The 12,783-nt window shown below is 40.3% G+C and overlaps 1 protein-coding gene across 2 annotated transcripts in view; it reads left to right on the top strand.

Moving 5' to 3' along the window:
- b4galnt3b (beta-1,4-N-acetyl-galactosaminyl transferase 3b) overlaps positions 1-12,783 on the top strand; it is a 199,931-nt gene that overhangs the window by 105,569 nt on the left and 81,579 nt on the right. For both annotated transcript variants that reach the window (XM_072552183.1, XM_072552184.1), the window contains one exon: positions 343-408. In XM_072552183.1, coding sequence (XP_072408284.1) covers positions 343-408 — 66 coding nt within the window. The remainder of the gene's footprint in view (positions 1-342; positions 409-12,783) is intronic.

Below are 12,783 nucleotides of genomic sequence, written 5' to 3'. Positions count from 1 at the left end.
ATCTCCTGCCTTATTATAAACAACACCATGAGAGATTTCTCAAGTTTTCATGAGAATTTAGCACATAATTCTAAAGTTCTGAATGTAACAATTCATAGAACAGTGAATATATCTTATTAAAAAACCTTAATAAACTCTTGTTATAAAGAGTAGCCCATACTATAGTTGTGTTCTATAACAAGCTAGTGTTTAAGGCTGAACTGACAGTGCCCAAGGGTACTGATGTTACAGCTGTACCTGGGTGATCATGCAGTGTCTGTGAGTAACCTCATGCAAAACGCATTTGCATATATTGAATTTTGCTATTATGCAATCTATGACAAATGTTTGTGTTTGTTACAGGATCTTGACAGCAACCATTGGCAAGAAAGTCATGAATTGAATTTTGTGGGAATGTGGAGCTCTAAGGTAAGATGGGTCTCAATATAAATAGAATGGCTGGTTTGCAGATTGAAATGCCAAAGTTGATAGTAAACCAGTGATGCCAAGCATAACATATTCACAACCTTGGCCTACAAAGTTATATAAGAACTTAGTAATGCATGATTTATGTTACCTTCTATGTGCCGAACCTCAGCGGAAATTGGCTGTATACTTTTTGATGGGTTTTATGGAGGGTTTACATGGGCCCTAGCAGTCTTTTTCACCCTATCTTCCAAAGCTTATCTCATTGCCTTTGCACCTTGCCTCTGTGGTCACCCTGCTCACATATTCCCCCATTCACTACTGGCCATTGATGGGACCTCCCAGGATTCCTGGTTCCAGTGCTATCTTTAAAACCCAGCCACGCACATGGTCAAACCTTGGTGGTCGTAGCTCTTAGCTTACCCTGCTCAGTTCATTCTATTTGCCTCAAACATGTAGACAGAGGGTAATTGGTATCCACTTTGCGTTGGGGGCCCTGCAGGTCCTGCTGGGTGAGGGTTTGTGCAGTTGCTGCTCATGGAGTGTCTCCTAAATGTTAGTGACCGATAGAGATCCAGAGCAGCAAATGGTGAACTGGAGTCACCAAGTAACCGCCCTGACTTTCATGTTGGGAATTGTCACTGTCTAGTTTCTGTTTGCCCAATGGAGAATGGGAAACTGCATATCAATGTTGTGACATGATGTAATAATGAGCAAGTTATTGCAGGCTAATACATGTACCAAGACTGTCACTGCTCACTACAGGAATCCTGTCTCACTGTTTAACACTTGGTTTGGAAATGGGTTTTTTTTTGCTGTCAAAGGTGGGAAGCTACTCACTGCTGATGTCACTCAATTCTCGCAACTTTCTCCTCAATACCATTCAGTGCTTGGAAAGCCCTGTTTGTGAGAATATGTACAGAAAGTCCTGTATAGTTTACAGTGGTGCCTTTGCAAAATTGTGTTATTTCCTCTTGCTACCAAATAGCTGTTATTTCGTAGACTTCATTCAGATGTTTTCTTTAGAACCAAGCGCTGGTGTGGGACCAATAACCAAGACTGTGTGCTTACCAAGTCTTTATTTGCCTTCATGACAGTACTTCAATTATTGAAGCAAAATACTGAAAGTTCAAGCAACAATTTGGATAGCATGATTTAGGACAGTTATGAAAGCAGCCTAGAAAGATTGCTGCCTGGGGTTGGAGAGTTCTGGGTGATATTTGAACTGCCATCCATGTTGCTATGTAGGAGGATGTTAAAGAAACCGTGACATTGTTTGTGGCCAAAAGAAACAAGTGACTTCTTCTCATATCTGGACCAACTTGTTCTCTTCAGCCAGTATAATCAAAACAGATCAATTGGCCATGCGTTAATTAGCTACATGTCGAGCTTCTGATCTGCATAATTACTCCTATTTTCCATGTTAATATAAACATTTCTATAGCAATCTTTAGCAGTAATGTACTTTTGAATATGGGAAGCTACTCAATCATTTTTCCTTCCTGATGTTACAACTTGATACAGACATGGAACACCAATCATTTATTTTGTAAAGCACATTTGATGTCATATGGTGAGGCTAAGGAAATTCAGCATGTCCATAAGGACCCTCACCAACGTTTACAAATGCACCATAGAAAGTATTCTATGTGGATGTAAAACAGCTTTGTACAGCAACTGCTCTGCCCAGGACCATAAGAAACTACAGAAAGTTGTGAACATGGCCCAGACCAACACGCAAGCCAACCTTCCATTCATTGACTCTATTTACATTTCTCATTGCTGCAGAAAGGCAACCAACATCGTCAAAAACCCTTCCTACCCAATTATAATCTCTTCCATCAAGCAGAAAATACCAAAACTCAAATACATGTACCAGAAGTTTCAAGAACAGCTTCTTCCTCACTGTAATTAGACTTCTGAATGGACCTCTCAAATTTCAAATCTGATGTTGATCATGCTTTTAGTGCACCTTGTTTGCAGCGATAACTTACTATTCCTCACTCTGTTCAATCACCTTTCTAAGGAATGATCTGCCTCTACCGCATGCAAAACAAACTTTTCACTGTAGTTCGGTACATGTGACAATAAGAAATGAAATCAAAAAAGATATATAATCGTTATGATCAATGACTCAAGATAGATTGACTAAAATTGTCAAGACAGTGTCACAGCTAACATATTGATACCGTAACTGAAATAAATCAATTTAACTCATGACATTCCTGACACCATTGTATCAGATAATGGGCCACAGCTTGCAAATATGCATTTAGAGGATTTGCCAAGGAATGTAGGTTAATTCATAAAGCACGTTCACCTCATTATCCACAAGTGAATGGTAAAGAACAGGATGTTGGAAACATAAACAACTTTTCAAGAAGATTGTTGGAATATTGTGTGCAGTTCTGCTCTCCTTCCTATCGGAAAGTAGTTGTGAAACTTGAAAGGGTTCAGAAAAGATTTACAAGGATGTTGCCAGGGTTGGAGGATTTGAGCTATAGGGAGAGGTTGAATGTGCTAGGGCTGTTTTCCCTGGAGCAACAGAGGCTGAGGAGGGGTGACCTTATAGAGGTTTATAAAATCATGAAGGGCATGGATATGATAAATAGACAAAGTCTTTTCCCTGGGGTGGGAGAGTCCAGAACTAGAGGGCATAGGTTTAGGGTAAGAGGAAAAAAATATAAAAGAGACCTAAGGAGCAACTTTTTCACATAGACAGTAATACGTGTATGGAATGAGCTGCCAGAGGAAGTATTGGAGGCAAGTACAATTGCAACATTGTAAAAGGCATCTTAATGGGTAAATAACTAGGAAGGGCTTGGAGGGAGATGGGCCAGGTGCTGGCAGGTGGGACTAGATTGAGTTGGGACATCTGATCGGCATGGATGAGTTGGATTGAAGGGTCTGTTCCGTGCTGTACATCTCTATGACTCTAAGACTGTATGACTCTAAGATAAAATTAGTTTCACTCAATTGAGTCATAGACCATCACCATTGAAAAAACTGTAATCGTCAGAATTAAGAAGTTTATGAAAAGTTCAACCTTCATATTACATTGGAAGACCAAGATAAATTATGAAAATGGGATAAAGTCCAAAGAGAGAAGCAAGTTAATCAAGTTAATGAGCAAGTTACTGCAGGCTATTAGCCTGTATCAAGTAAGGGTGTTGTCAGTTCTTTAGCCAGGAGAAAGTCTTAGACCCACAACAAGAGGAATTGTTGCTGAGAGAATGGAATAACAAAGATTGTATTTAAGAAACATCTCAATGTAATAGCAGAAAATATTTAACAGTCTTCATACGCTTGAATAGAAAACTAATAAAACATGGATATACTACTTGAATCCTAAAGAAAACACAAAACCCACCGAAAGCTTTACACTTACCCAAGGAGCTCACACTAAAGTGTAAATAGTGGAAACAAAGACTGGGAGAGGAGATATGGAGTAATATTTAATAGCATAATCATAATAATCATGACTTAATATGACAAAAGAACTGGAAATCTAATGAAGAAGGTGCTTTGAGCTTGTATAAATTCTTAATGTATATGTGACAACTACCAGGCATGTCCAGCACGTGATCGGTGAAATGTAGATTAATATAGTTTGTGTAGTCCCTTTTAATTTGTAATTATGTAAACTAAAGTAAGAGGCAGACTTGTGTTTAAGCAAGAGAGAAGGCAACAGCCCAGTGGTATAATCGTTGGACTGCCAGTCCAGATACCCAGGTAATGTTCTGGAGACCCAGTTCGAATCCTGCCATCGATGATGGTGGAATATGAATTCAATAAAAATCTGCGATTAAAAAATCTAATGATGACCACAAATCCATTGTCAATTGTCAGAAAAACCTGTCTGGATCAGGACATTGGTTAGGCTACTGTTGGAATATTGCGTGCAGTTCTGGTCTCCTTCCTATTGGAAAGATGTCGTGAAGCTTGCAAGGGTTCAGAAAAGATTTACAAAGATGTTGCCTGGATTGGAGGATTTGAGCTATAGGGAGAGGCTGAACAGGCTGGGGCTGTTTTCCGTGGAGGGGCGGAGGCTGAGGGGTGACCTTATAGAGGTTTACAAAATTATGGGCGGCACGGTGGCACAGTGGTTAGCACTGCTGCCTCACAACACCAGAGACCGGGGTTCAATTCCCGCCTCAGGCGACTCTGTGTGTAGTTTGCACATTCTCCCCGAGTCTGCGTGGGTTTCCTCCGGGTGCTCCGGTTTCCTCCCACAATCCAAAAACCTGCAGGTCAGGTGAATTGGCCATGCTAAATTGCCCATAGTGATAAATGTAGGGGTCTGGGTGGGTTGCGCTTCAGTGGGTCAGCGTGGACTTGTTGGGCCGAAGAGCCTGTTTCCACACTGTAAGTAATCTAAAATTTTAGTAATCTAAAATTATGAGGGGCATGGATGGGGTAAATAGGCAAAGTCTTTTCCCTGGGGTTGGGGAGTTCAGAACTAGAGACATAGGTTTAGGGTGAGGGGAGAAAGATATAAAAGAGACCTAAGGTGCAACTTTTTCACACAGAGGGTGGTACGTGTATGGAATGAGCTGCCAGAGGAAGTGGTGGAGGCTGGTCCAATTGCAACATTTAAGAGGCATTTGGATGGGTATATAAATAGGAAGGGTTTGGAGGGATATGGGCTGGGTGCTGGCAGGTAGGACTAGATTGGGTTGGGATATCTGGTAGGCATGGACGGGTTGGACCGAAGGGTCTGTTTCCATGCTGTACATCTCTATGACTCAATGACAGGTTGAGTAGATTGGGCCTGTACTCATTGGAATTTAGGAGAATGAGAGGTGATTTTATTGAAAAATAGATTCTTTCAGAAAGTGACTGGGTGGATGCAGAAAGATTGTTTCCTGTTGTGAGAGAATTGAGGACCTATGGATGTAATTTGAGAGGAAGGGCTCTCGCTTTTAAGATAGAAAGAGAAGGAATAGAAAATGTAGTGCATCTCAGGAATTCCTTACAATCGAGGGCTGTTAAGACTGAGTTGTTAAATATATTCAATGCTAAGATGGCTGGATTTTTACTCAGGAAGAGAATCAAGAATCATAGGAAAAAGGCAGGAAATTGAGGTTGAGGATTATCAAATCAGCCATGATCTGATTGCATGTTGGGGCATACTTGATTGACTGAGTGGATGTTTACACTTCTGTGTCTTATCATTTACATGGAACTTAAGAGCTAGTTACATTACGTCAGAATTACATGAAAGCAGTTTGTACAACCCTCAGAGTGTATTGAAGATAACAGATCCTGCTGAGTTGCAATGCTTAGCACTGAAATGGAATCAAAGTAAAACACGCAGACTGAAATGGTTAGCTCCTCCTAGGATCAATCTTTTTAAATTCTGATGGGTGGAGCTTATCACAAGATCTTGGTTGACGTGTAGATTATGTATAATTTTGAATAAAGAGGAGACATTGAATAAGCTGTCAGTACTAAAGTTGATAATGTATTAAGACTAGATGAGGTGCATCCAAGGTTATTAAAGGAAGTGGGAGGGGAAATTGCAGATGCACTGACATTAATCTTTCAATCTTCCCTGGAATCTAGGGTAGTGCCGAAGGACTGGAGAATTGCAAACATTAAGCTTGTAGAGAAAACCCCAACAATTACAGATCTGTTACTTTAATAAATATGGAAAAATGAGAAAATGGGATTACTTCAGAAGAGCTGGCATGAATTTGTTAAGGGAAAACCCATGGCCAACTAACTTGCTGATGTTTTTGAAGAGGTAATAGAGAGGATTCCTGAGGTCAAGGCTGTTGATGTGGTCCACATGGACTTAGACCATAAGACACAGGATCAGAAATTAGGCCATTCAGCCCATTGAGTCTGCTCCACCATTCAATCATCGCTGATAAGTTTCTTAACCCCATTCTCCTGCTTTCTCACCGTAACCCTTGATCCCCTTGATAATCAAGAATCTATCTATCTCAGTCTTTGAATATACTCAGTGACCTAACCTCCACAGCCTTCTGTTGTAGTGAGTTCCATAGATTCACTACTCTCTGGCTGAAGAAGTTTCTCATTATTTCCATTTTAAAAGGTCTTCCCTTTACTCTAAGGCTGTGCCCTCAGGTCCTAGTCTCTCCTACTACTGGAAACATCTTCCCAATATCTCCTCTGTCCAGGTCATTCAACTAGATCCATCCACATTCTTCTAAACTCCATTACATATAGACCCAGAGTCCTCAAACATTCCTCATATGTTAAGCTTTTCATTCCTGGGACCATTCTCATGAACCTCCTCTGGACACACTCCAGGACCAGTACACCCTTCTTGAGATCTGGAGCCCAAAACTGCACACAATACTCCAGACTTCTGGAAAGTATTTGGGCCATACCATCCAATACTGTTGCATAAAAAGTTATAGTTCATGGAGTAAAAGGGTCAGTAGTAACATACATAAAGATTTGGTGAGGAATAGGAAACAGAGAGTGATGGTTAATGGGTATTCTTTGAGCTGTATGAAGGGCTGTGTTCTCTAGGAATCGGTATTGGGACTTTTGCTTCTGCTTATATGCGGAATTGAACTAGAACTTGGTGTATGGAAGACAGTTTAAAACCTTGTTTGGGACTTGGGACCATTGTAACCTGAAAAAAGGATAGTGTCAATCTTCAAGAGGGTATAAACAAGTTGATGGAGAAGGTAGACAGGTGGCAGATAAAAGTCAATGCAGACTGGTTTGAGATGATGCATTTTCTTATAAAGCATGTGGAGAAATAGTATAAAATAATGAATACTATTCTAGAAGGAATATAAAACCACGGAGACCTGGGTGTTTCTGTGCATTAGTCATTAAAATTGGCAGTACGGGACGAGAGAATTGTTAATAAGCACACAGTATTCTAGCTTTCCTTAGTAGAGACATAGAGTACAAAAACAAAATGGCTCTGCTGAATATCGAGAGAACACTAGCGAGACCTTAGCTGGAGTATTGTGTTCAGGTTTGGGTGCTCCACTTTATTAGACGGGGTTCAGAACCAGCTTACAAAAATGATTCAGGTATGAGAAGCTTCAATTACAAGAATAGATTATAGAAGCTGGGACTGTTTGCCTTGGGGAGGAGAAGCATGGAAGAAAATTTGGTAAAAGTTTTCAAAATCACGACTGACCTGGACAGAATAGAAGTTGAGAAACTGTTCCCTCCCGTAAAATGATCACGAACCAGGGGACACAGCTTTAAATTGTTTTGAAAAAGAAGTAAATGTGAGGTTAGAAAATCTTTCACACAACAAATAGTTAGGGTAGGGAATGCTCTGTCTAGAAGTCTGCTTGAAAATGACTGATAATTGAGGCATTCAAGGGAGGAGTTGATGATTATTTAAATAGAAACAATGTGTAGGGGTACGGGGAAAGGCAGGAGATTGGCAATAAGTCAAAATGCTCAGCGGGCTGACGCAGACACAGTGATGCCTCTGCACCATAACAATTCTGTGATAAACTGCTTTAGAAAGAATTCCCATGTCTTCCAGAAGGTGAAAAGCACTATCGAATTACGAGTTAATGTTTCATTTTCCCCCTTGTCTCTTCAACTAACAGCTGTTGGGCTCTGTGTCAGAAATGGGCTGAACTGCACAGTAGAATTTAGTTTTACTGCTATTGTAACATTCCTGCTGTGCTAAAGCAATAACTTGCTGTATAGCTCCTGTAAGATCTAACACAACATTTGAGTAAAATTTTCACCAAACTTTATTTTCCAGGAATAACAGTTGTGCATTATGGTTGTATAGAAGATTCAGCAATTTGACTTAAGCATTTATTTCACCATTTAGTTTTGCCCAGCGGTTTCAGTGTTGTTAACAAAGCAGCTGTTAACAAAACTCAGTTGTAAAACTTTCTGCTAATGAAGGATATATCCTATGCAACACCTATTTTAAATAGCATCTGAAATTATAATACAACTTAATTGGTCCTTTTCATTGAATTTATGAAGCAGATACATAGTTCAGATGATGAAAATAGCAAGTGCAAGAGTTTTATACAATTACACTTAATTTCAGTGGTGTGTGAATGCCCACTATATTAACTGAATATATTTGTTCTATGTAGTGTATAAATTACATGATCTTTGAAGAAAAACAAAATTTAATGCAGTGAAGCTTTGAAAACTAGATTGCCTCTGCCTCTGCCTGAGAATACTTGGCAGCTGTATTGGAAATTACTACTCGTCAGATTTCAGTATGATGCTGTTTATGTGCTTCAACTAAAAGTGAAGGGGTGGGAATAGCTGTTGGCCATCGAAGGCTGTTGCTGATTTTGTTAATTTTCTTTTATTTAGCTCTTTGAAAAGTTGTACACTGATTTGCTGATAATTCCCTTGGGGTTTTCACAGAGTGAGAGAATTCAGCTGGGGTCCATTACTGTTGTTTGTCAGTGTAAAGTTATTTACAATGGATGGAAGTGGAATGATGCAAAAATGTGTGTAGAATAATTCAACACTAAATAAGCATTTCATGACAGGTTCTGGCAGTTGAAGCTCCATAATAAAACATGTAAGAAGTGGAAACTGTGAGGTCAGCCCAGGTTTCTTGGAAAAGTTAAGCATTGAAAAGCTGCAATTTGTTTGTGAGCGCTGAAATAGTGCGAGGGCATTCTTCTAGATTTATTCTAATTAAAGGATAGGAATAAGTCACTTTACGTTGCTGCCAAGGTGTCATTCTTCCAAAATGTATGAACAGTCAATGCACTTTTTCTATCCTTTTCCAAAATTGTAATTTCTCTCCCACTCTCTGAACTGAAATCATGTAGCCAGGTAATCTTGTCCTAGCTTGTGCAGACAGCCAAATGGGAGCAGCCAGAGGTGACCTTTCTAAGATCTTCCACTTTTCTTGTGATTGCTTGCCTCTGATACAGAGCTCTGAACATTCTTTCAAATTGAAATCTGGCATTGATGTGCTATGGATTAATCAGTTGATATTAGTGACAATACTATGAGCTTCTAACAGATTTCAGTGTACTAGAATCTGGTGTAAATAGCCAAAGCATTCAAACGTTTTGAATATCTAAGTAAAATAGATTATTTTGTAACTAGTGTGCATTGGCAGGCAGCACTTTTCCCATCCCATTGAGTGAAACCTCATACAAGGCCAAAATGTGTGAGTGTGATGGAACTTTTAAGACATAAATCAAAAGATCTAGAAGTACTTAGCAGAAAATGCAAAACCTTTCATAACAACAACAAGAAAGAATGAAATAAAATTGAACATTGAAGAAGAGTTGCGGTGAGGTATTTAAATTTAAGGAGATAATAGGGAGTGTTTAAAAAATATTGCTTCATAGGCACATGATTAGGTGAAGATATTCCTTCTGTGTTAAGATTCTTTTTAGATTAGATTACTTACAGCGTGGAAACAGGCCCTTCGGCCCAACAAGTCCACACCGCCACGCCGAAGCGCAACCCACACATAACCCTACATCTACCCCTTACCTAACACTACGGGCAATTTAGCATGGCCAATTCACCTGACCTGCACATCTTTGGACTGTGGGAGGAAACCGGAGCACCCGGAGGAAACCCACGCAGACACGGGGAGAATGTGCAAACTCCACACAGTCAGTCGCCTGAGGCAGGAATTGAACCCAGGTCTCTGGTGCTATGAGGCAGCAGTGCTAACCACTGTGCCACCGTGCCGCCCTAATAATTTCATAATTTCAGAATTTCAGAATGTTCACAAAATTCCCAGGCACCCATTTCAATGGTCAACAATGTGGGAAGGCCTAAAGTAGGATCCCCAGTTTGCTACAATTTCTGGCTGGATACCCCAAATGGTTAAGCTGCTGGATGAGGAGGGATAAACTTCTTTATTCACCCATTCCCTTCAGTTGGTCACAAGAAGGATAATTTAAAGAGAAGGTCATTTTGCAAGGTCAAATGCAAGACGAAAGTATACAGTAAATGGCAGGGCCCTTGGGAGCATTGATACACAAAGTGTTCTTGGAATGCAAATGCATAATTCCCCAAGAGTGGCAACACAAGTGGATGCTGTGGTAAAGAGGGCATGCAGCATGCTTGCCTTCATCGTTTGGGGCACTGAGTATAAAATTGGCATGTACAGCTGTATAAAACTTCAGTGAGGCCACATTTAGAGTATTGTATGCAATTCTGTTTGCCACACTATAAGAGTGATGTAGAGGCTTCGGAGAGGATGGAAAAGAGTTTTAACCAGGGTGTTGCCTGGATTGGAATATATTAGCTATAAGGAGAGGCTAGACAAATTTGGATTATTTGTTGGACTGTAACTGACCGAGAGGTAACCTGATAAAAGTATACAAAATTATGAGAGACATGAATTGGGTGGGTTGTAGGAGTCTTTATCCCAGGATGTAAATGCCAAATACAAGAGGGCATAGGTTTAAGGTGAGAGAGGAAAAGTTTAAAAGGGATGTGTGAGGAAAGTTTTTTACTCAAAGGGTGGTAGGGTCCCGGGAACATGCTGCCAGGGGAGGTGGTAGAAGTAGATACATAAAAAAAGGTTTAGGAAGCATTTAGACAGACATGTGAACAGTCAGAGAATAGAGGAATATGGACCACGTGCAGGAAGATGGGATTAGTTTAGAATGGCATCAAGGTGGCACAGACTTGGCAGGCTGAAGGGCCTGTTCCTGTACTGTACTGTTTTATGTTTTGACTTCTATGTCCATAAATATTTCAAAGTTATGATCTGTGGTTATGACAAAAGTTTCACAGTGATGACAAATTTTAAATTTTGAACACTAATCTAGACTTGTTGGATAAAGCATATTAATGTAAGAGAGAATTGTCAGTTTTGGAAGCATTAGTTGAGGATAGTAATCAATGGCTCTGCTCAATGTTAACCATTGCTCTCTTTTAACATTTTGTGACTACCTGTGGGACACTCCATTATTTGAATAGAATCAGTTAGTCTTTCAGCCATTTGACCTTCCATACTTGTGATGGTTGTATGATAGAACTGTACAATTTATTCCCACACCCCAACCTTTATGCAAAGTTGCCTCGTAAAGATTCCTGTGGGATCTCATAACTCCAATATCTTCAGAATCTGATATCCTTTCACTCGGTCTATTCCAGATCTTAACAGTATAGCCTCAATTTTGACCACATCTATAAGGTCTACCCTTAACCTTCTCTAAAGAGAACAGTCCCAGCCTTCTCCCAATCAATCCAGATTCCTTAACCCCCTCATTGCTTGTGTAATCCTGGCAACCCTCCCCTGTACCCTCTCCAGGTCTTTGACATTCTTGCTGTGTTTGTTGTAGTTCAACTGAGGCCGAACCACAGATTTTTAAAACTTCAGTATGGCTTCCTTGTTTTTATGTTCAGTGCCTCAATTCACAAAAGCGTGTCCACATTATGTTTTCAGAACTTTTGTTTTAACTTTTGTCCTGACACCTTTAAAGATGTCTGCACATACGCCCCAGGTCTTTCTGATCTTGCACCTGCCACGTCATCAGAGTAGGATGATTTAAATGATGCTGCTTCACCATGTTGTTCACATTAGCATATTAAATCGCATCTGTCAGGCCATTTCATGAGTCTGTATTTACCTGAGGTCTGTTACTATTCTGTTTGTTATTCGTTGCATTGCCTGGAAACTTTGGAATGATACCCTCTGCACAAATTTATTATTGACTGTATTTTCATAGATTGATGTCCATACTTTGTTAATTGAGATTTCTTCACCCCATCTTCCATCTTTTCCCCACATGCCTTTTCCTTCTTTTGATCCCTGGCTAGGTTTCCAGACAAAATAATATTGTAGCAGGTATACTTTGGAATCTGATATTTTAAAAAAATTCAAATCGCTGTTAAAATATAGAGTAAGCAAAAACTTGCCTTTTTGGGCTTTTGTTCTGATCATACACTAACTTGTTCTGGGGAGTCCTTTATTTGCTTCCCCAGTTTCAGATGGAGAGATGGGATAGAATGGGGTTGTTTCCTTGGAGCAGAGGAGACTGAGAGGGGACATGCCGAAGATGTATAAACAGCTCATTAAGACTCTCATCCCCTTCTAAAGGTAAATCACCATAGTCCCAGAGGAATCTCAGGGCTGCTGTCTCCTTTGAGAGAGAGAGACACGATCAGTGGTAGGTTTAACCTGAGGGTCACCACGCCTCAGGGAAGGGGGTGAGATTGAAAAGGCAGGACCTCGATGGTAACTTCCGATGCGACAGGAATTGAAATGCTGTTGATGTTGCTCTGTAAACCAACCAGATTCCTGAAGAAGGGCTAATGCCTGAAACGTCGATTCTCCTGCTCCTCAGATGCTGCCTGGCCTGCTGCGCTTTTCTAGCTCCACACTTTTCAACTCTATAAACCAACCCTCCAACCAACTGAGCTAGCCCTGAACCCCCTCCCCACCGGCCAAACCAACTTTCT

The sequence above is a fragment of the Chiloscyllium punctatum genome, chromosome 32 (genome assembly GCF_047496795.1).
Source record: "Chiloscyllium punctatum isolate Juve2018m chromosome 32, sChiPun1.3, whole genome shotgun sequence".
NCBI classification, from domain to species: domain Eukaryota; kingdom Metazoa; phylum Chordata; class Chondrichthyes; order Orectolobiformes; family Hemiscylliidae; genus Chiloscyllium; species Chiloscyllium punctatum.
Note: the sequence above shows the minus strand (reverse complement) of the source record. Positions and strands in the feature narration are given on the sequence as shown.